The 23,820-nt window shown below is 56.9% G+C and overlaps 1 protein-coding gene across 1 annotated transcript in view; it reads right to left on the bottom strand.

Annotated features, from left to right (window-relative positions):
* Positions 1-23,820, bottom strand: part of LOC121468988 (uncharacterized) — a 418,875-nt gene that overhangs the window by 323,358 nt on the left and 71,697 nt on the right. The window contains exon 4 of the mRNA XM_072921310.1: positions 17,815-18,405. Within this exon, the coding sequence (XP_072777411.1) occupies positions 17,815-18,405 (591 nt within the window). The remainder of the gene's footprint in view (positions 1-17,814; positions 18,406-23,820) is intronic.

Consider the following 23,820-nt stretch of genomic DNA (forward strand, 5'->3'; position numbering starts at 1 on the left):
CACCTCCATGGTGTGATATTTCAATGGACAGACACCCCAGGGAAGGGCAAGGCCCAAGACCGAAGGGACCCACTCTCCATCATAGAATGGGTCTTCCTAAGTCACCATCGGTCCAAGAGAATGACAAGGCCACAGGAGTTAGTAGCAGAACTGATCCACAAAGCAAGAGCGCGGATCCGAGAGCTAGCTGGATGTGCCTTTGAATGCATTCACATTCCCATCAAATTAGAATCAGGCCAATTCACCAAGGCCATGCTAGAACACCTGTTACAGGAAAATGAATCCCTGCAGTTCTCTCTAGACAGCTACACAGGCAAAATTTCAGTTTTGAGACCAGCCCACAAAATTTTCGAATCAGAAATTCAATTCGCATTGTCCATCAAATGAATTCAGAGCAAAAAGCCACTCAAAGCCTTGACAGTGTTTACAGACGTGTCCGGGAGTTCTCACAAGTCTGTGATAACTTGGAAAGACCCCCAGACACAGCAGTGGGAGGCAGATATTGTGGAGGTGGAAGGCTCCCCTCAAATAGCTGAGTTGGCTGCTGTCGTCAGAGCCTTTGAGCGATTTTCTGAACCTTTTAATTTAGTAACTGATTCGGCATATGTAGCTGGTGTAGTGTCTAGAGCGCAGGATGCTGTCCTGCAGGGTGTGTCCAACGAAGCCCTGCACAAATTGCTCTCGAAACTGATTCAGCTAGTCTCCCACCGAGAGCAACCCTTTTACATGATGCATATCAGGTCACATACCAACTTGCCAGGGTTTTTGGCCGAGGGCAATCGGCGTGCCGATTCTCTCACTGCCGCCCCGGCTCAGGTAGCACCGCTCCCAGATAAGTTCCAGCAAGCTAAGATCAGCCACCAGCTTTACCACCAGAATGCGCCCGGGCTGGTCCGGCAATTCCACCTCACTCGTGACCAAGCCAGAGCCATTGTGGCCACCTGCCCGTCCTGTAAGTCGCTCCCCCTACCATCGGTGAGCTCAGGGGCAAACCCTAGGGGTCTGAAGTCCTGCGAGGTATGGCAGATGGACGTTACTCACATCCATTCCTTTGAGAGGATGAAGTACGTCCATGTCTCTGTAGACACTTTCTCTGGGGCAGTCTTTGCTTCTGCCCACACAGGGGAGAAAGCCAAAGACATTGAAAAGCATTTGATACAGGCCTTCGCTATGCTGGGTGTCCCAAAATTGATAAAAACAGATAATGCCCCCGGGTACATATCCAAGGGATTTGCCAGCTTCCTGCAACAATGGGGAATAGAGCACAAAACTGGCATCGCATATTCCCCGACAGGTCAAGCCGTGGTGGAGCGGACTCATCAGAGTCTCAAACGTATGCTGAAACAAAAAACACCAAGTATGAAAGTTGAGTCCCCCCAAGTTTGACTCGCGCGTGCCCTCTTTACACTGAATTTCCTAAATTGTTCTTTTGAAAACCTCAACCCACCAATCACTAGGCACTTTGGCAACCACGAGCAGAGCAAGGTTAGGGAAAAACCACCAGTGCTCATCAAAAATCCGGAGACTTGGCAGCTTGAAGGGCCCCACGAGTTAGTCACCTGGGGACGGGGATACGCTTGCGTGTCCACGCCCTCAGGCCTGAGATGGGTCCCGTCCAAATTTGTCCGGCCATATGTCCCCAAACACCAGACTGATAAGAAAAAGGATCCTCATGTGAAGCATGCAGCCCTCCTTCCCTTTCACCATCCAGTTCCCTGGACTCACTCTTCCCGTTCAATATAAACCTCCCCTCCCTGGAATGCTAATTAATATTCCAGTTGTTTTTCAGATGTAAGTTTCATCCCTCTCGCAAGTGACTGGCTAAGGTCGCTTTGAAGGATGAAGTCTCACAGGTTAAATCCAATCCATTTCAGAAACGGGACTTATGTTGCTGTTAACACTCATTGTTCTTAATATAATTTTTAGTAATGTTAAAAGGTTTAAAGGTCATCAATTCCACCGTGCACATCGACCGCGCAGTCTTCGCCGCCCCATCAGAGCTGACACCGCTCAGCGCAAACAGCCAGAAAAGCACCAAGCAGAACACCCAGAAGACATCGGGTTCAACGATGGGGAACAGGACTGTAAAATCTCCCATTTAAGTTATTTTCCGTTCTTTTCTTTGGAAAAACAGAAGAGGGAGATGTGGAATTGTGTTATTATATGTTTTATTATGTATAATTTCGTTCCATGTACCCCCCCATGCTCCGTAGCGACCCCCCGGGTTTTCCCATCTGTCCCCGCGGTTTGCCTTCCCGGGAAAGTGCAGAGTCATTGTGTTTACATCTCAGGCCATCTGTCAGTCACGCGGCGGGGTCGGCAGACGCCCTGGGACCCTCCACCTGTCCATCCCCCATTGGATGTACCCCTGCACCGCACTGCCCTCAGACCCCCTGTGGCGTTACCCCATTGGCTGCCCCGGGTTTCCCCTGTTCGGTACTTAACCTGCGGGCTGGAGACGCCCCGGGCTTTTCTCTCGCCCGGCCACTGCGTGCTGCTGCCGCCCCGCTCCCCAGCCGCGGCTTTTCTCTCTGCCGGCCCCTGCGTGCTGCTGCCGCCGCCGCCACCGCCGCTCCGGACGACCCTGCTGCGGCTGCTCCGCTCCGCGACCGCTGCCGCCGCTCCCGCCACGGCACCTGCGTGTGTCTGCCACAGCGCCGCGGCCCCGCGCACCGCCTCCCCTGGCTTGCGGCCAGCTCCGGAGCGTGCCGTCCCGCCCCTAACCGGCAAGGCGGCACGAACAAACTCCAGCACAGCACGCCGCAGCCTTTTTGGTTTTTGCTTTCCCAACCAAGCCGCAATAAACCGGGATTCTGCCACCGGGAGAAAAGTCTCTCTCCTTTTATTCGCCGCAGGACTCGCCTTTTGCTCCCAGACCCACATAGCACCAGCCGACGCCCGCGAGGGCTTGGCGGAAAAGATGGAAATTGCCCGCGCTCGCCTCCCCCCACGGAGCTAGCTGGGACAAAAGGGGGGAAAAGAGAGCACTACGGCAGCCCTGTGTGAGGGGGAGGTTGGGAAATAAAATCTCTCTGTTGCCCCATGAACACGGGAGGAGCAGTCTTTGTCTCCTGTGCCCTCGCTGCCCCACCAGACCAAAGAGATGTTCACCAGGGCTCTCCCTGTTTGTGGCCGTCCAGTGCCAAGCTGAGTAGGCAGCCAGTTGTGTTTGCACGTGAGCTGCCACAGGAAGACACACAGCAGCTGGAGATTTGAATAGCAGGGCTTGGGCCAATTCTTTTTCTTTCAGAGTGCAAGAAAGACGCAAAAGCACAAGGAAACATGACAGTGTTTCAGTGGATTCTCTTTGTCCTGTGAAGTTGAGTAGCTGTTGGTGTTTCTGTGCTGCTGCTAATCCCTTCCATGAAAAAATCATTCCGGGAAGGAGCAACAACATCTGACACGCACCAAGTGTTGCCACCAGTTGCTCCAGGTGCTGCTACCAACAGCCCCTGTAGGACAGAGCACAGCCCCCAGTGCACACCAAAAGCCAGGGAATCTCAGGAAAACGGGAAACTGGATAAGACACATGCAGATCTGAACCAATGTGGTTAATCAAATGTTCTCCGTTTATTCGAGATAAGATGGTAGTTCATATAAGCTTCTACATCGTTTACAGAAACAAAGGCACTCTGATTGGTAGGCTAACATTGTTCACCTTTTCCTTAAAGTGGCTTGAGCCTTACACTATAAACATATGCTAATTCACACCCAGACAGCCCAGTGGTCCCCGTCACACCTTAATACTATTTCTATCTGTGCCACAAGCTCTGAATTTCTAACTGTGTCAGAGGCTTGAAGGCCTCACAAGGCCCAAATCTGAGGCCTAGACTGGAGTAGCTCAAATCTCATAACTCATGTCCTCTTTCTCTGAAAAATGCTGCAACACACACCAGCTTTGGCTGCCCTCTGGCAGAGAAGCCCTTTTGGGGCACAGGTTTCTGGGGCAGCAGACGGGCACCGGTGCTGCCAGGGCTCGGGGGAACTCTGCTTCGGCGGGGACTGTGCCTCAGCGGCTGATGTCAGCGCTCCCCGGGCCCCAGGGTCAGAGCAGCATTCCTGCCTTGGCCCACACGTTCCTGGTCTGTGTCACACGGCCGTGCTTAGGATGGCCACCATGTGGGACGTGTCCCGAGGAGGCCGTGCCAGCTTCTGTGCAGGGCCCCGTGCCCTTCCCGCCGCGGCTGCGTCGGCAGCTGCGGGGGCTCCTGCTGCTCTGAGCCCGCAGAGCAGGGCAGCGTTTGCTGATGGTCTGAGCCGTTCCTAAAGATCCTGTTGGGCTGTCTGACACACTTGGGGCAAGGCATTCCTTCCAACCTGGGCCACTCTGGGGGGGCTGGGGGTGGCCCCAGGGCAGGTGGCAGAGTGTGCAAGGGCCCTTTGTGACACGGTGCAGCATGGTCACCGTGGAATGGAACGGGACAGGGTATCCAAGGGCCCTTTGTGACACGGTGCAGCATGGTCACCGTGGAATGGAACAGGACAGGGTATCCAAGGGCCCTTTGTGACACGGTGCAGCATGGTCACCGTGGAATGGAACGGGACAGGGTATCCAAGGGCCCTTTGTGACACGGTGCAGCATGGGCACTGTGGAATGGAACAGGACAGGGTATCCAAGGGCCCTTTGTGACATGCTGTGGCATACGTGTTGGCAGTGACAAGGCCACTCCACAGTGCTCGGTGCACGCAACAGGACAGGACAGAGAGAGCGGTGCTGTGAGGAGCCCTCGCACAGCCACTCGTTCCTTGCTGACCTGAAGCTTTCCCGAGGTATTACTCCTGCAGGTGACCTCGTGGCCAGACCAGAGCACTTGGTGACCTCTGGCCTTCCCGAGGCATCTGTTCTGCAGCTGCCCTCGAGGGCAGACTGTGGCATTTGCTTTGCACTGTCCTTGACAGGAGACTCCTGTCCTTGTGGCTGGAGCCCCCAAGACCAGAGTGCAGGACTCGCTGTCCTGTAGCCTTGCCCAGACTTCACTCTTGCAGGTGCCCTCAAGGCACGACTGCAGCACTTGCTGACTCGGACCTTTTCCGAGCCACCTTCTCCTGCAAGTAGCCATGAATCCAGGCAGTGACGTAGAGCACAGACCTGCGAGCGTGCCCAAGCTGGCTTGGGGGAAGGAGGAGAAAGAAGGCCCTGGAGGTGCCCCAGCACAGCAGCCTGAAGAGGTGGAGCAGTTCCAGCCACCACAGAAGGGTGAGTGGCAGAGCTGGGCCACAGGGCTGGTGCCTGCAGCCAGCTTGGCCCCATCCCATCCCATCCCATCCCATCCCATCCCATCCCATCCCATCCCATCCCATCCCATCCCATCCCATCCCATCCCATCCCATCCCATCCCATCCCATCCCATCCCATCCCATCCCATCCCATCCCATCCCCTGGGGCCATGCCCATGGACAGGATGGAATAGGGGCCGGGCAGACACCCCACAGCCGTGCTCCATGCCCTGGGGCGGCGCGGGGCTGTCCCTGCCTGGGCAGCGCAGGGCTGGGCTGTGTTCTCCGGCCTCTCCCGCAGCCCCTCAGCTCGGGCTGCGCTCGCTCTTTGCCAGGTGCAGCCGTGCAGCGCACACGAGAGCAGGAACGCACCCGTGGCCGCTTCCGCAGAACAGCGCAGGTACCTGCAGCCATCCCCACCTGGGCTGGGCCTGCTGGCACTGCTCAGCCCAGCACTGTGCTCGGAGCACTCCATGCAACATCCTGGGCTTCTTGCCCTTCTGCTACAGATGGTTTGCAAATTCATGAAGAGGATTCGGGAGGAAGAGAGCAGCGTCGTGGGCACTGTGGTCAGAGCGTACTCTCCCATCTTCAAAAGTGCTGCCCTGCTGGATATGCTTGTGCAGGAGGGTCCTTCCAGCCCAAAGCAAGTGAGCAGCCTGTGGCCAGGGTTTGATCCTCCCAGCAATTGCTTGGCCTCCCAAGCCACACCTGCTGTTCCCTGGAAGCCTTTGAGGCCATGGCAGTGTGGTGGCAAGGGAAGCACTTCTCTGGGGCAGCTGGGCACATTCCTTCCTCTGGCAGCTTTCCAAGTCTCCCCTGCCTTCTCCAGGTGCCCGCCATGGTGAGGTACATCCTCGTGGCCAATGAGTTTCCTGAGTACAATCTGTACAGGCCCCTTCTGGATCTGACAGAGGCACAGCCCTCTGACGTGGTGATGGCTCTCCTGCGTGTGGCCCCAGTGTGTGACAGGTACGGGGCCCACGTGTCCACAAGGCTCAGCAGCCCTTCACCCTGTACAGCCTGTCCCAGGTGTCTGACAAACAGAGAATTCCAGGGCCCTCTGGCTGCTCCCTTTGCCAGCCCTGGCCCCTGCCAGCCCCCCAGCGTGCTGCCATGCTTCCCCCCTGCCCCTCAGGGGCCAGTCCCCACAGGGCTAGGCTGCCTGCGTGCTGCCAGTGAGGGGCAGCGGGCAGAGGCAGGGCTGGCAGAGCAGCTCAGCTCCCCGCTGCCGCCCAGGCCACGCTGCTGTGTCCCAGACCCCTCTGAGACAGAGCTCTGACCCCACAGAGCTGCTTTGGCCATGTGGAAGAGCATCATGTGCACGCCCAGGACTGCAGAGCCGGCCATGCTCGAACTCCTTGATGTGCTGGGGAGCTGGCCAGAGCACAGCACGTGCACCTCCGATGGGGACCACACGGCTGTCCTTGCCCTGGCTGTGAGTTTCTGCCTTTGCTGGCCCCAAGGCCACCCCTCCAGCAGCTCTCCATCCTCCCTCCCCCACGGCGTCTCCCTGCCTCAGGCGCTGGGCTGAAACCTGGCCTTGGGGCAGCTTCAGGGCCACCAGGCCCGGTGCTCCCCTGTGGCTCTCCAGGCCTCTCCCTCCCGTGCTTGGGCCCTGTCACACGGACACCTCAGCACTGAGCGCTGTCTCGAGGGGCTTTGTCCTTTGCAGGCAACCGTGGTGATGTGGAAGATCCTCCAGCTGCCCTGTGTCCCACAGATGGTGACCGTGTATTTCCCCCGCCTTTTTGTCCATCTCCTCTTCCAAGTGTTCTTCAGCACTCTGGATAAGCCAGAGGAGGTCGATACCTTCTGGAAGGGTTGTCAGCAGCAATACGGCCTTACCACCAGCCCCAGCAGGTGCTCCATCCCAGTCCTCCTGTCCTTGCCAAATCCCTGGGCAGCAGCCAGTGCTCCCAGCGTGACCTGGGCTTTGCTCTGCACACAGCTTTGCAGAGCAGACCCTGAAGTCCCTGCTCTGCCAAATGCAGCACAAGGATGTGGTGGTGGCAATGGAACGCAAGTGTGGCTGGGACACGCTGCTCTGTGCTGACACCCACCACTGTGCTGTGGGTCTGCTGGCCAGGTGAGACCCCCTTCACACTGCTGCATCTGACATTTGTGCTCTGTGCCTGGGGTGCCCCACACAGTCCCCGTGGACGTGAGCCAGAGGGCCTTGTCCCCAAGGGACAGCCAAACAGACTGAAAAAGGCTGGGAGAGGAGGGTGTCCACAATGAGCCACCTCCCAAATAGCCCAGGGGCCCTTGCAGGATGCTGGGGAAAGACCAGACCTCTGTGAGTCAGTCCTGGGAGAGGTTTGTCCCCCTGGCCCACAGTCTTGGTTACTTTGTCTCCTGCCAGGGAGATGTCCTGTGTCTCCATCCCCTTGTGCTCCCGGATCGCTCGCTACCTGCTCTGGCTGCTCAGCACCCAGGAGCCACGCTGGGAGCTGCCCTCCCTGGCGTTCCTTGTGGAGGTGAGCCTGAAGGCCAGCGCTGCCTCGCTGAGCTGCCTCCCGGCTCTCTGCCCTCTCTTGGCCGCAGTGCCTGGGACAGAGCCCGCGCCCTGTGCTGCTGCCTGGGCCCGGCCCTGTGCGGTTCTGGGCTCCTGCCGGCCGGTCCCCTGTCACTGCCCTGTGCCTTTCAGGTCCTCGAGTGCCTGGAATTGAGTGAACGCGGTGCTGACAGAGTCCTGCAAATCTTGTTAAGGCACCTGAGGAGCGAGTGCAAGGAGAGGCGTCACCTGGCGCTCAGGGCCCTTCTCGAGCTCATCAATTATCCCTCCATGGTGAGAAGGGGGCAAGGGCTGAGGCTGCGCTCAGGAATGCAGTCACTTGGGCTTGGCTGGGCTTTGGGCGCTGGGCCAGCTGCTCCCAGCTCTCCTGCCTCCCGCTTCAGCTGCCCAAGTGCTTTGGAACAGCCCTTTGGCCTCTAGGCCCTGCAGCAGCAGGACGGCATTTCACAAACTTGTGTTCCTCACAGAGAGAAAAAATGTGGAGCCTGACTGAATGTGTTGTGGAGCTCCTGTGGGATACAGATGGAGAGATAGTTAGCATGACAGCCATGCTCCTCAACTTTATCATCTTGGACAAGGACATGCTGATAGCCAGCCCCATCACACTGCAGCTGGTTGAGGCGCTCCTGCCACTCCTTGACCACCTAAGGCTCACTGCCCCCAGCCACGGCCACTGGCTGCTGCCCGGACACTTTGTGCCCTGTGGATTTGCAGCCCTGCACCAAGCTGAGCCACGTGCAGCCAATGCTGAGGTCTCTTTTTCTTCCCTTCATACAGGACAATAGCCAGGTGCAGCCACTCTCCATACTGCTCTTCTGAACATTGATGACTTTTCCACAGGAAAAAGAAAAAGAGGCTCTGAAGGCACACGTGCGCCAGAGCCTGCTGCCACTCTTCTTCCACTGCCATGATGAGAACCAGCGAGTGGCAGAGGTGAGGACTCGGCAGCTGCTGCTGTTCCCCTGGCAGGGGCTGGGCTGCCCCTGCCCTGGCACCTCGCAGGCTGCAGCCTCCTCCAGGCCTTGGCACAGGGACGGGTCCTGCGCCCTGGGCTGTGGGGCCATCTCCACGTCTCTGCTGCTCTCCAGGCTTCTCAGGAAACGCTGCTTTGTGCGGCCGAGTTCCTGAACAGGAGGGATCTTGAAAAGCTGCTGAAGAACCAGAAGCTGTGATGTCACAAAGCTCTCTGTGATTTCACTCAGGACCCGTGATGTCACACAGCCCCTGTAAAGTTACACAGATCTCTGTGATGCCACACAGCCCCTGGTCTCTTACTGTGGTTGTTTATATGTCTTCCAGCTCTTCAAGCCATGAACGAAGATGACAGCCCATCCTCCACTAACCTGGAAATTCAGGCAATTTTTGGACAAAGATGTGCAGGACTAAGGTCATCCGCTGGATTCAGAGAACCAGGGTCCCAGGCAGAGTACCAGGAGACAGTGAAGACAGCAGCAGGACTCAATGTCACTGGAGCTCCGGGCACACCTGATGCTGGCCACAGCTGTGCCTGCTGCAAGCTCCCATAGCTGCTGCCTTCCCCCTCCCTGTTGACAGCTCCCTCCCTCCAGCCCTCAAACGCTGCCCATTCCCTTTTTTTGGCCCCCATCTCATCCCTTCCCTTTCCCTTCCATTAATAAACAGTTTGGTTTCTCCCCTTACCTGCATCTCTGTGGAGCTGAAGCGGCGCAAATCCCGGGCCCTGGGACACACAGGCCCCTGCTGCTGTTCTCTTCCACGCCGTGTTCTGTGCACACACACAGAGGAACGAGGGCAGATCAGGCTGGAAAGGTGCCTGTGCTGAAGGTGCAGTTCCACAACCCTGTGGAGTTGCAGATCTTGCTGAGCAGCCTGGAGCCCCTGGAATTTGGAAGAGCCGAGCTGAGTATGCTCTGAAGGCAGCTGTGAGGGATTCCATGGCAAGCTTCCACGGAGGGCAAAGGAGCTTGGAATGCTGGAAGTTTTCAGGAATAGCTTCCTGAAGGCTCAGCAGTGCTCCATCCCCGCACAGGATCAGGGAGAGGGCAGAACCAGCGACCATCCAGGCCTTACAGGGAGCTTTGGGTGTTCCTGAGGGCAAAGGAAGCAGCAGCGCGGTGCCCCAGACTGGGACGCGCGACCCTGCCAGTGCCCGGAGCACTGTCAGGCAGTGCCGGGATCCCGGCTGTGGTTCTGGTGCCCACAAGTGAGGAATGGCAGCCCCAGGCTCAGAGCCAGTCAGAAAGCCAAGCAAGTGAGAGCAGAGGGAGGGCACCCTTCCAGTCTCTCTTGGGCATGGCCGCAAAACAGCCCCTGCTGCTTCTTCCTCCGCCTGTGTTTGGGCTGTGCTGGTGGCAGAGGCAGCCAGGCTGTGCTCTGCCTTCCAGAGCCTGTTGGGAGCGGGCATGAAAAGCGCTGTGTGCACAGCAGAGAGGCCTGGAAGGTGCTGGCAAGAGCGTCCTGCGGGAGCAGGGCTCTGGGCTCTGGCTGGGAACAGCCTGGTCTTGGTGCCGTGGGCGCAGGCAGGAGTTGAGGCAGGTGAAGAGGCACTGAGCAGCTTGTGTTTGTAGAGGGCCTGGGGCTGCCCGTCTGAGCCTCCACCCGGAAAGGCACTTGGGGGAATAGGAGCTAGAGCTGGAGTGCCTGTCCTGAAAGGACATGAAGGCCTTCAGCCTTGCCAGCGTTTCCTAAGGGTGTGTTGGTGTTGAGCAGAAAAGCTGCACATTTGGGGAAATGCATTTGGAGGACAGGGGCTTGCTTCTCAAGGAAAGTGCTTCCCAGGGAGCTCCCAGTGAGGCAGGTGCAAGTGTCCCCCTTTGGCTCTCTGTGCTCCTTTCAGTCCTTGAGGCCCGCTGAACTTGGCAGAGGGGCAGGTGAAGGGAGCAGCCTGTGAAGAGCAGGTTTGGCATCCACCTGGACCTGCAGGGACCAACCCAAGAACATGCAGCAGCATGTGTTACCCCCCCTTTGGACAGAGGGGTGAGCAGAACCATCTCTGTCCATCTGTGAGCCCCACAGCTCTCTGTGGGAGCTGTGAATTAAAAGGCCTTTACACACTCACGTTTCACATCTTCCCTGTCTGCTGTGTTTCAGCTCTTGGCAAGATGCATTTGCCTCCTGCTTGCTGGGAGCTGCTGTGGCCCAGGGCCAGCACAGACTGGGCTGGGTGGGCCAGGCAGTGTGGTGGAGAGTCTTGGCTGATCTTGGTGTCTGCCTGGCCTCAGCAAAGGCTTGGAAGGATTGCCTCTCAAATGTCCTGCTCACTGGCTCTCCCTGTGCATCTTGGAGAGCACAAGGGAGGCATTTCTGGCAGCTGGGCATCAGCAGGCCTTCAAATGAGGGCGTGTTGTGGAGCGAGCGCAGCTGAGATACCCTGAGAGGAGCCCAGGGCTCCTTGCTCCTCTCTGCTGGCCCGTGAGTGTCTGTCTGCTCTCGGGATGGCCCTGGCTGTGTCACGGGTGCTGCGTGGACACGAGACAGCCGCTCCTGTCCCGCTGGGTCCCAGCAGTGCCTGGCAGCCGTCCTGCATCCACGTCAGGATGCTGGCCAAGAGAGGCCCTGGAAGCTGAGGCAGCTGATTTGAAGCTTCTGCAGGTGCCAACAGGTCAAGGCAAACAGTGTTCCCTCAGGATACAGCATTCCTGAGGGGCTTCCCCAGAGCTGCCTGGTGCCACCCACTCCTTGTGGCACCAGTTGCTTTCCTGTGGAAGGTTCTACCTTCCCCAAGAGCACAGAGGGAGCTGGAGAAAGAGCTTGCCAGGCTGCTCTCCATCCTTTACCAGCAGCCCTGGGTGAGCAGAGTAGTCCCAGCTGAGCGCAGATGTGCCAATGGAACAGCCATGCACAGGAAGGTTCAGAGGGAAGGATGATCCAGGATCCATAGGCCTGGCAGCCTGAGCTTGCTGCTGGGGAAGGCCTTGGAGCAGAATCCTCCTGAGTGCCATCCCACGGCACGTGCAGGGAACCAGGGGGTCTGCTGGAGGGTGGGAAAGCTCTGCAGAGGGACAGGGACAGCTGGGGGTTCTGGTGGGGTGTGGGGGGCTTGTGTGGGAGTTTAGGGGGGTGGTGTTGGTGGGGTGTTGGGGAAGGAGTTGTCTGGGAGGTGAGAGGTCCAGGCTGGAATTTGAGTCAGTTTGAAGGCAGCATCTGTGATTTGGCACAGCTTTGGTTACAGAGGGCTCAGCTCTGTATATCTGTCAATATCTGTGACTTTTCATCCTCATGGTCCTGACTCTCCTGCAGGGACCGATGGGGGCGAGCTGTACTTTATTGGCCACTTAGATATCTCTACCAGGGGAAGAATTAGCCCCTTTTCCTTCTACTCAGAGCTTTTATATTCCTTGAGAGAGTTAGGATATTATCATCCCTTCATAGAAAACCATTTGCAAAGCAAAGAATGGCCCTTAGTTTTTCCTTTTTTTTGTGTAGTGTTCTGTTCTGTAAAGTGACCCTCAGTGGATGAGGTTAAGGCAAATGAGTTGCTGCTTTGAGATGGGAAGCAAAATTCCAAATCTTCATCCCCTCAGGCCATCCCAATTAATTTGGGAAGTTTGCACCATTTTGGAACTACTTGAGTTGTGCAACGGGAGTAAAACTTTCCTGAACTGAGGATTCTTACTTGCCAGATTCTTCTGTTCCTTTGCTGTTAAGGTGTTTTTGTGCTGAAGGCAATAACTTCAACGAGAAAATAATTTCAGCATGGGGTAAGAGCTTCTGACAGAGACCAAGTGTTGCCAGCAGTTGCTCCAGGTGCTCCTGCCAACAGCCCCTGCAGGCAGGAGCACAGCCCCCAGTGCATGAGGGTTTGGCTCCCTTTGGCACAGAAGCCCCCAGGGGCACAGGTCTCTGGGGCAGGAGATGGGCACCAGCCCTCCCAGGGCTCGGGGGTGGCAGGTCTGCTTGGGCAGGGACTCTGCCTCACCTGCTGGTGTCAGCGCTCCCCGGGCCCCAGGGCTCAGAGCAGCATTCCTGCCCTGGCCCACAGTTCCTTGTCTGTGTCACACCCGCGGGTTTAGGATGGCCACGGGTTGGGACGTGTCCCGAGGAGGCCGTGGCAGCTTCCATGGAAGGTCCCATTCCCTTCCCAGCGTGGCTGCGTCGGCAGCCCTGGGGGCTCCTTCTGCTGCCCTGAGCCCGCAGAGCAGGGCAGCGTTTGCTGATGGTCTGAGCCGTTCCTAAAGATCCTGTTGGGCTGTCTGACACTTGGGGCCAGGGATTCCTTCCAACCTGGGCCACTCTGGGGGGCTGGGGGTGCCCCCAGGGCAGGTGGCAGTGCGTGCAAGGGCCCTTTGTGACACGCTGCAGCATGGTCACCGTGGAATGGAACGGGACAGGGTATCCAAGGGCCCTTTGTGACACGCTGCAGCATGGAACGCAGCCAGGTGCCCAAGGGACCTTTGTGACACGTGGTGACACAGGAGCTGGTGGTGACAAGACCACGCCACAGTGCTCGGTACACGCGACAAGGACAGGACGGGACAGAGCAGTGCTGTGAGGGGCCCCCACACAGCGCACTCGTTCGTGTCTGACTCGGAGCGTTTCCGAGGTGTTATTCCTGCAGCTGACGTTGAAGCCAGACCACAGGACTTGCTGACCCGTGGCTTTCCCGAGGCTTCTCTTCTGCAGGTGCCCTCAAGGGCAGAGCGTGGGACTTGGTGCCCTGGAGACATCTCCCATCCCTGCTGCCGGTGCCCTCGAGGCCAGAGCACCATCCTTGACAGGAGTCTCCTGTCCTTGTGGCAGGAGCCCTCGAGACCAGAGCGCAGGACTTGCTGTCCTGAGCCTTCCTGAGGCTTCTCTCTTGAAGGTGCCTTCCAGGCAAGAAAGCAGGACTTGCTGACTCGGAGTTTTCTGAGGCATCTCTCCTGCAAGTAGCCACAAATCCAGTCACTGACATGGAGCAGAGACCCCCGAGAGTGCCCAAGCTGGCCTGGGTGGAGGAAGAGGAAGAAGGCCCTGGAGCTGCCCCTGCACACGAGACTGTGACACGGCACCAGAGTGCGAGGCACAGCTGCTGGTGCTCCCCGTGAACCTCAGCTCTGGGACCACTGTCTGCCCCAAGCTTCAGGGGCTGCAGGGGGAGCCCGGCTGGGCTCTGCCCTGGGGCCATCCTGCAGGGACAGCTGCACACAGGGAGCATTCCCTGCCACAAAGAGCCAAGCCAGGGCTGCGGGGCAGCTGCTCCAGCCCCGACTGCACTGCTGAGTGCTGTGCTCTGGGGCTGGGGCTCCCCGCACAGGGGACTGCACTGCTGTGCCAGAGGAGACAGAGAAGCTGCAGCTTCAGCCTAACTGAGGTGGGTGCGTGGGCTGGGAAGAGTGGGGAGGCTCAAGGGGATTCACAGAGCTCATCCTGCTGCAAGGACAAGGAAAAGGGAGTGGGAACTCAGCAGTGAGGAAAGCTGGGGGCTGGAGAGCAGCTCTGAATGACACTAAAATCCCACCGGACCTCTGAGACATTGCTGCTCCTCAGCCAGTGACAGGATGAGTCCCTAAGCCTGGGGCCCGGCCTTCCTCATGGTGAGGGGCACCAAGGAAGGCAACAGTGTGATGGAGACTGGAATGGGCTGGGAACTCACTGGGGGAAAAGAGGGAGCAGTTGGGAAGTAAAAGGCAGGTGGGGGAGAGAACAGTTCAGAGAAGGGCTGAGCTACAGCTTGAGCAAGCTGCAAAACGTCATTTGGGGTCATCCCAGATTGATTTAATTTCAGAAGTTATTGAACAAGTATATGTTTTGAGTGGTGCCATGTTTTCCCTTGGAGGTGTACACTCTGCAAACTTGAGCTGTGCTGCTGAAATGCTCAAGCCAGTCTGTGCTGCAGGGCACCCCATTTCTCCTTTGGCTGATTGCGGCCCGGTGCTGAGCTCCAGCAGGGCCCTGGCAGAGCCCAGAGCAGCCTCAGCACCCGCAGAGCCCGGCTGCAAGGAGAGAAACCAGAAAGCCCCGTCAGCTGAAGGCTCCTGTCCCCTTGTCCCAGCCGCCCGCGGTACCCCGCACTTCCTGATCCAGACTGGAGCCCACCTGGAACGCTTCCTCTACAAAAACTAACAACAAATTATTGAAAATAGATTTCAGACAAATAGGGCAACAAGAAAAAGGTAAAAAATCTTATCTCTGTCAGGGGCTGGAGGAAGGCCCAATCCCTGCATGCCAGGGAAAAACCCACCCACAGGTGAGGGAATCCCAGGCTTTCTCCCTTCCCCTGCACTGCCCCCATGGTGATCCCAAAGCAAACAAGGGCAGTGGAGCAGCCCAAGCCCTTCCTTGCCCGCAAAGCAAAGCAGCCCCTGCACAGGCTCTGCAGTCCCACCTCTGCTCCCACCGTGGGGGTTTGTTTGTGTCGGGCTGGCTGCCCCAGCCCAGCCCCAGCCCGGGGCACGGTGGGTGCTGGGGGCTGTTGGCAGGGCCAGGAGCCCACTCCCATTTCGTACCCACCCCAGCCCATGCCCCCAGCCCTGCCAAAAGCAGCCTGGCAGCCGACTGAAGGATCAGCTGCATCTGCCCCAGCAAAGGCGGAACCTTTGGTTCCCAGCCAGGCTGTGCAATGCCCAAATCTGGGAGCATCCCCTGCGTGTGGAGTTATCTGCAAATTCCCTGTGGAACCTGGCTTTAAAGGACATGTCAGAATCAAAGTCCACCATCTTCAGCCTGCCGGTGGTCAGGTGGAGCAAGAGGTTGTCATCCTCGACGTCATCCTCGCTGCCCCCAGCAGCAGCAGGGCCGACCCAGCTTTGCTTCCGAGATCAGACGAGACCGGGCGCTCTCAGGGCGGTGTGCCATGGGCACCTGGCAGCCCCTCAGCAGCGCCCTTCAACACACCCCAACACGCTCTGGCACAAGCCCAGAAAACCACGGGGGCTCTGCACGGCCAACAGGGCCAGCCCTGCCCACAAGAAAATCTAGAGCCAGACCCGAGCCCACAACACACACACAAGGGATAGAAAAAAAACAAGGCCCATGTCTAGGTTTGAAAAGACAGGAGTCTGTGAAGGAAGGCAAAAGCCTCCTGTGAAATGGAAAAGGTAAACCCTGTCCCTCCGAATTACCACAATTTAACAAAAGGCTCTCAGGCAAAGATATGGGAATGGGAATAATAGTTCTTTACCAGGAAAAAAACTAAATAAAAATAATAATTTTAAAAATGCAATCAGTACAAATGAAACTAGTGATGGAGGCAGAAACCTGACACCCTGAGGAGTCAGGGTGTTGGTAGTAGTCCAGTTAAAATGGTGGCTGCTCCTCCTGGAGTGGCAGATGAAATGCTGCTGAAGTGGTGATCTCTAGAAGGGTGGAGTTTTCTCTGAAGGTCTGGTAGTAGCTGGGCCTGGTCTTCCTCTAGGAATTCAGCAGAGAAGAAGCTGGTGGGATGAGGTTCTGGGGGTCCTGGTGGGCACTGGAAGGGAGTTTGGGGGTACTGGGTGTGACTGGGAGGGACTAGAGTGAGCCTGGAGGAGCTGGATGGAGATTGGGGATGGAAAAGCAGAGATTGGGATGAGGTTGGTTGTGCTGGAAAGAGACTGGGAGGCATTTGGGTGAGTCCTGGTGGGGCTGAGAAGGGACTGGGAGAGGGTTTAGGTGTACTCGGGTGGTGGAGACGACTGGAAGGGGGTTGTGGGATTCTGAAAGGGATGGGAGACGCTTTGGTGGGTCCTGGGGAGGTGAGGAAGGGATCATGGCAAGTTTCGGGGGGTCCTGGGTGGACTGGGAGCAATCAGGAGGGCGCTTGGAGAGGCTTGGGGTGTCAGTGAGAGGTTTTGGGGGGTCCTGATGCCTGCAGGCCTCCCAGAGATGCCGCTGGACGCCACCGGCAGCAAGATGCAGACGGGGATCAGGGACTACGAGTTGGGCTTTGTCTTCCTGGTGCTGGGGCTCGGCTTCTACCTGTGCAAGTGGGTCAAGGGGGGTCCCGGGGGTCATGTCCCCTCTCCCCAAGACTGTGGGTGCTCCACCCGGGGCCCCGAGCCCGGTGTCACCCCTGTTTCTCTGCCCACAGAGCTCCTGAGCCACCACCGGCCACAGCCCCTCCCCGTGGCCTCGGGCCCAGCCGGGATCCCCCGCTCCATCCCCACGCTGATTTTGGGGGGGTCCTGTGTACCCCCAGCCCTGCTGTCACTCTGCCCCTGCCCGCCTGCTCCCAGTGTTCCCAGTAACGCTTCCCAGTTAAACCCAGCCCAGTTTATGGGGGCACTGGGGAAGGACTTGGGGGGACCCCACGGCGGGGCCGGCACTGGGCAGGGAGGGCGGGGTCCGGGTGGGGAACACTGCCTGCTGCGGGTCTGCCCGGCAACTGGTGAGTCATCAGCGCCGCTCTCTCTGATTGGCTGACTCTTGTCCACCGCATTCTCTCATTGGCTGAGGAGAGGCCCGGGAGTGCAGAGAAGGAACGGGAGAGATCCCGCCCCGAGCAGCGGCACGGGGACAACAGACCCAGCCCGGGCACAGGGAGGGAATTTATTACCAACCAAACCACGGCAGCACGAGGAGAAGGGAAAGAAATCCTCCAACACCTTCCCCCCACCCAACGGGGATCACCCACAACAGGGTTATCCACCAGGGAGAGACGGGGACATCCGAGATTAGACCAAAGCCAATTTTATTGTGTGTACCAGGTGTTTATACAGGGATTTACTTGTATGGTGCTTATATAGGGCTCTGGTTTTGATAACAATTTCCCATTGGTTACACATTCTTCATGACATCCAGTAACCTGGGAACATTTATCTTATCACAAAGACTCACACCATTTTTTTTGGTCACTTCTTGCCCAGGGAGACTTAAACTGTGTCTGTGTCTCCCACAGTTTCTGCTCAGTCAGGCCTCAGATATCGGGCCCCTTTATCAGCTCCATTGCTTTACTCTCTGTTTTATTCCCCATACGGGGGCACCAGGGCTCTGCCCAACGGGGGTCACTGGGGATCATCCAGCCCGGATTCCCCCGTGGGGAATGGAGCTGGAGAAGCGCACCAAGCTCTTCCCTCACTCTTCCCTCACTCCAAGCTCTTCCCTCACTCTCTTCCCTCACTCCAAGCTCTTCCCTCACTCTCTTCCCTCACTCCAAGCTCTTCCCTCACTCCAGGCACTCACAGGGCTTCCCTTAGTGGTGCCTCCGTTGGTGCTGGGTCAAAGCTGAGCTCTGTGAGAAGCTCTTCCCACACTTCCCACACTCGTAGGGCCTCTCCCCAGTGTGGATGCGCTGGTGCTCGGTGAGGGTGGAGTTGCGGTTGAAGCCCTTCCCGCAGTCGGGGCAGCGGAAGGGCCTCTCCTCTGTGTGAATCCGCTCATGTACGAGGAGATCAGAGCTGGTCCGAAACCTCTTCCCACACTGGGGACACTCGTAGGGCCTCTCCCCAGTGTGGATGCGCTGGTGTTTTCTCAGGGCTGAGCTCTGCCCAAAGCTCTTCCCACATTCCAAGCACTCATAGGGCCGTTCCCCAGTGTGGATCACCTGGTGCGCCATCAGGCCAGACTTGTGTCTGAAGCTTTTCCCACACTTCCCACACTCGTAGGGCCTCTCCCCGGTGTGGATGCGCCGGTGCTCGGTGAGGTGGGAGTTGCGGTTGAAGCCCTCTCCGCAGTCGGGGCAGCGGAAGGGCCTCTCCTCTCTGTGAATCCGCTCATGTAGGAGGAGATTGGAGCTGGTCCGAAACCTCTTCCCACACTCCCCACACTCGTAGGGCCTCTCCCCAGTGTGGATCCTCTGGTGCTCGATCAGGTGGGATCTCCGGGTGAAACCCTTCCCACATTCCAAGCACTTGTGGGGCTTCTCCCTGCCATGAGACTTCTCCACCAGCTCTGAGCTCTGGCTGGATCTCCGCCCGCCTTCCTGGCTCAGGGGGGCTCTTTCCTCCCCGCAGCTCCCTGGGCTGGGTTTGCAGCTCCTCCTCCTGCAGCATCTCCGGGGCTTTTCCTCCTCCTCCATCCAGACACGCCCAGGGAATGAAAAATCCTGGTTTGGGGAAAAAAACAAGACGAGAGCACCTTGGACTGGAGATTCCTCCTTGCTCCAGTTCATCTCAGGAAGTCATTGGGAATCTTATATCTGTAAGAACCTCCAAAACACCAAGATTTAGCCCCAAAATCCCACAAACTTCAAGATACAGATCAAAAACTCCCCAAACATCACAAGTCAGCAAAAACCTCCCCCAAAACATAAAGATTCAGCTGCCACATAAAACCAAAGCACCAACATTTAGCCCAAGAAAGCTCAGAAACACCAAGATTCACCCCGTGAAAATCCTGGATCCCCCTCCACAGTCACCTGCTGCATGTGGGGGGAGCAACGCTCCTGGGGCTGGGGGGGGCTGCAGATACAGGGAGGGGTGGAACCTTCTGCTGCTTCCTCTTTCTGCTCCTCCTCCTCCTCCTCTACTGTCTCTCCTCTTCCTCACACTCCTCTTCCTCCTGCTATTCCTCCTTCTCCTGCACAATCCCACCTTCTCCTGCCATGTCCATTGTTTGACCATTCTGTTCCTCAAGCCTGCTTCTCCTTCCCTTCTCCTCCTGCCCCCAGGCCTAGCACCCACTGCCGGCTCCCTCTTCCCCCCAGACCCACAGCATCCCAGCCGAGGGGCAGGGATGGAGCTGGGGCAGGTCGGGCTGAGGCAGCGCTGGGCTCTCGGCCGCTCCCGCCCGCACTCGGTCCCCACTGCAGCCGCTCCCGCCAGGACAGCGCGGGGGGGCCCGGCCTTGGCGCTGCCCCACTCCCACCTCCCCAAATTCCCCTCGCGGGGGCGATGGCACCGAGGGGGGGGAGTCCAGGTGGGGAAGGCTCAGAGGGCCAGGGAGCTGTACACAAGGGAGTGACAGGAGAAGGAATCGGTTTCAGAAAATGTTATTAATTGATGACACAGACTGATGCTCAGCCAAGGCCCTGCTCTATTCATGAACTTCCAGAAGAACAACAAAGACTTAACAGAGCCATGAATATCATTTGCTATATAAAAGCAGGGAGCATATTAAGGGGGTATGTAGTAGGTGGATTGGAAAGTCTGTAGCTCTCAAGTACTTCAGCCAGTGGGGAAAGCAGAGGGAGATGTGGCCAGGAGAATTAGGATTAAAGGGAGGCTGTGTCCTCCAACAACTGGAGAGATCCCATGGGGAATGTCCCATGGCCTCTCCCATTTTTAGGAATGAAATTAATTTCACAGGACTCCTCTGTCTGCTTTGTGGACAGAATCCTCTAGTGATGTCAATTTTTCTGCACACCCTGGGGCAGGGAGTGCAGCTGAAGGTGCCTCACCCACTTTGGGTGATCACCTCCCTTGGCTGGCAGCAGCACCGGGGATTGATTGGGGACCCGGGAGTGACCAGGAGACAGACGAGTGACACATCAGGGGGGTCTGTGAAGAGTCAGCAGGGAGAGAGCACTGAAAATCTCATCAGTGAGTGCCCTGGGATCTTCGGGGAGTGAACATGGCAGGGCACCCATGGAGGGGAGAAAAGGGAAAGCCAGGGAGGGGTCCTGGCCAAAGGGATGATGATCCCAAAATATCTCTGAAGGGTCCCTTGGGAGAATGCTGAGGTAGTTTGCACATTCCCCCAGAGGTAATTAAGGACATGGACACCCAGGGGGGCAATAAGGGAAGGGGAGAAGGGATTTGGACAACAGGGATGGATGCTGTTGGTGTGCTGGGAAGGGATCGGGTGAAAGGGAGTGTGCAGCAATATGGTTCAGGCAAGAAGCAGCAGGAGGAATGTGTGTGGTAAGAAAATGGATGATGGAAAAGAGGAGGAACAGAAAAATACTCAGGATGGGGATGTTTTTCAGCAGGGTCTTATCCTGACAATTTGCCAGCTGATACTTTGAATTCCCAGTTTCCAGGAGAGGAAAAGCAGGCGGTCAGGATGTCAGGGGTTTCTCTGTGGTGGGCAGCGGCAGCAGCGGGCGCAGAGGTGCGGGACCGGGAGCAGGGCTGGGGGCCTGTGGGGAGCTGCGGGGCCGGGCCGGGGCTGTGGGGCAGCCGGGGCTCAGCGCCGGGCGCTGCCTGAGCCCACCAGCCCCGGGCAGGGCCGGCAGTGGCCCCCGGCCCCCAGGAGGCTGCGGGACGCCCCGGCCGCTGCCCGGCCCCGGGGAGCTGCCGGCCCTGCCCGCCGGGGGGGCCGCCTTTGGACACTGCGGCAGGACAGGCACCGGCTCTGCCATCCGGGCTGTGCAGGGGACCCTGAGCACAAGGAGCAAAACAAAGCAACATCTGGGAAATGCAGAGTGCACATGGAAGGATCAGGATTTTCTGTGAAGGATTTGGTTTGGGTCCCTGCAGAAAGGAAAGATTTTGCAGAAAGCTCAGCAGCTCTCAGAGGATGAGCACCCACAGGCAGTGACCGGGGCTGCAGGAGTGGCACAAGAAGGCCCTGCAGCACTTGGGCACAAAGGCACAGCAGCTGAAGGCAAGGAGGGATGAGCAAAAGGCCAAGCTGAAGACAAAGGCCATGGCAGAGTTCCTACAGCCCCTGAGGGACCAACCCCAGGGCCCAAGGGGGCCCCAGCACCCAGGGGACGGCCTCGGCCACAAGCACCTGGCAGAGGCATTGCCCTCCTGGCCAGGGCAGAGCCCACCCAAACAGCCCCTGGGAAGGAGTCAGGGCTCCAGCTGCAGCCCACAAGGACACTGCAAGCACAGACAGCAGCACCCTCAGGAGGAGCGAGTCCACCCCTGCATGGACATGGATTGTCAGGGCTCTCTGAGCTCCCATCCCACCGGGGACCCACCACACTGCAGCCCTGGAGAACATCCAGGCTGGGTCTGCATCCAGAGGAGGCCTCTCCTGATGGACACAGGGGCCTCTCCATCCACTCTGAATCTTACACCTAAGGGGGGAACATTGTAAAGGAATGTTTTCATTATTAAGGGAATAACTGGGAAAGCTGAGCTGGTGTCATTTGTTCAATTAGGAGCTGTGGGAGGTTAATTTGAACTAAACGAATATTTTTCTCTTCCTACTGTGATTGTAATTATCTAGGAAGGACTTTGACGGTGGCATTAAAATATTGTAAAAAGTGATCCAGAGGCTATTGCTGCTGTACCTTTGTGTCAAATGTCTGGACTTTTTAACCCCACACAGCCTCCATGCTGTGGTATGGACAGGAGAAAGAGAGAAAAACCTGAGAAAATGAACAACCAAAAATAATGATGCATCAGCTGTGGCTCTTCCAGACTCAGAAAAGAAATTGGAATTGTAGGTGAATGTTCAACAGGGCCATGCCAAAGGAATTCCTGAGCCAAAATGTTTCACCCAGTGGTCACAGTGGCCTCATTGTCTGCAGAATTGTGTAGCCACAGCTTCAATGGGAACCAAGGCCCAAAACCTGATGACAACAGGATCTCCAACTGTTCCAGTCTGCCATCAAGTTCAAGCTTTGATAACTAAAAGAGCCTCGCAATGGATGAGCAGCGCTCGGTTATTACAGTGTGAAACTTGTTCAGTGGCACAGGAGGATTCAGAACTGAGGACAGGGGAAGGGTTTAACCCAGCCTCCTGTTTGAACAGCCCCCAGAGGGGCTGGGAAGAAACCCAGCACTGCATTCAAGTGACACAGCTCCAGACCCAGCCTGGGGGAGATTCAGGAGACATTGCCTGGCCTGAGGCAGAAAATGTCTTTGTGGATGGCTCTTCAAGGGCAGCAGAAGGGAAAAGAGTTCCAAGACACGCTGTTATTGAGGAAAGGGAATCAGACAAAGCCCAGGTTACCCCCCATGGTCAGCTCAACCGGCACAGCTGTGTGTGCTTGTAAGAGCCTGGCACTGAAATGCCCTGAGCAGGAAGGCTTCAATATCTTCTGGTGACACCATCTCACCTAACAGGGGGGCAAAAGCAATTCTGATTGCTCAGCAACCACTGGATCACTTATTAAGGTATTTCTAAAAGACATTACTCCAATAAAAGGCATTGTGGAAGCAACAGACTCAGAGAGCAGAACTCATTTTCCAGGAAAGATCCTCCAGGGGGTTATGGCAGCTTTAGGAATACAATGGGACCTCCAGAACCCCTGGCACCCCCAGAGCTCAGGCTGGGTACAAAGAATGAAAGGGGATGGAAAGAAACACCTTTGGAAGCTGGGGAAAGAAACCAAGATGCCATGGGTACGGCTTTTGCCATTGGCTTGGGCAAGAAGAAGAGCCAGACCCAGGGCACATATTGATTTCTCTCCCTGGCAATTAATCTTGTGAATTCCTTACCCTGGGAATTCTCCACCTAGTGCAGGGTGGAGATAAGGGATGCACATTTAAAGCAGTCTGTGGCCAGAATCCTGTCTCTGGTGCAATCTCTCCCCCAGGAAGCTGGGCTGGCACAGAGCCTGCCTTGGCACTTTGCTGTTGCCAACATCCCAGCACACATCCTCTGCTGAAATCCTCGGCCTGGCCACCCTCCTTTGGCAGCTCCAGCCCCCGGGGACAGCCCTTGCTGCCACTGCTGCAGCTTCAGCGCTCTCTGGGCCTGCCCTGCCACAGCTGCTGGGCAAGAGCACGGCACAATTCCACTCTGGCTCTCACTTACACTCACACACTGCCCTGCCTGCCATGGCATTGACGGAAAATAGACCAGCTCATAGACTTTAACATTGTTAACATTTGATTTCTCTACTCAGGCTTGCTTTGCCTTGGCCCTGGGGAAAGAAATGTTAAAGGTTTTGTTAAGGGATGTTGCACCACTCAATGGAGATGAGTTTAACACCTCAACACACTGGGAATGCCCCAAAAGATACCCACAAAGATAACACCCAGCAGCAAAACATCAACCCCAGCAGCAAACAGCAACCAACACCTACCCCAGACACTGCCAGGGCTGCAGACACCTGGTCTGCAAAAGGCTGAGAAGGAAATCCAGCACTTCCCACCTCATTAACAGCTGAAGCAAAGAAATCCGGGTCCAATAGGAAACCAAATACTAAAAACTGCACAACTTGAAACTTTGGAACATTAAACCAGTGGATTTAGACTGGTTCTGACTGTATCAAGTTTGGGAAAAATCAAGTAAAAGCCACTGAGCTTTTACTCCGATAGTATTCTATTTATTATATACTCCGATATATTTTACTGATACTTTAGGTGTCATGGAACGATTTTCTCTGCACACCCGGGCTATGTGGGGATGGAATGATTTCTGTTGCA

This window comes from Taeniopygia guttata, chromosome 36 (genome assembly GCF_048771995.1).
Source record: "Taeniopygia guttata chromosome 36, bTaeGut7.mat, whole genome shotgun sequence".
Classification (NCBI taxonomy): domain Eukaryota; kingdom Metazoa; phylum Chordata; class Aves; order Passeriformes; family Estrildidae; genus Taeniopygia; species Taeniopygia guttata.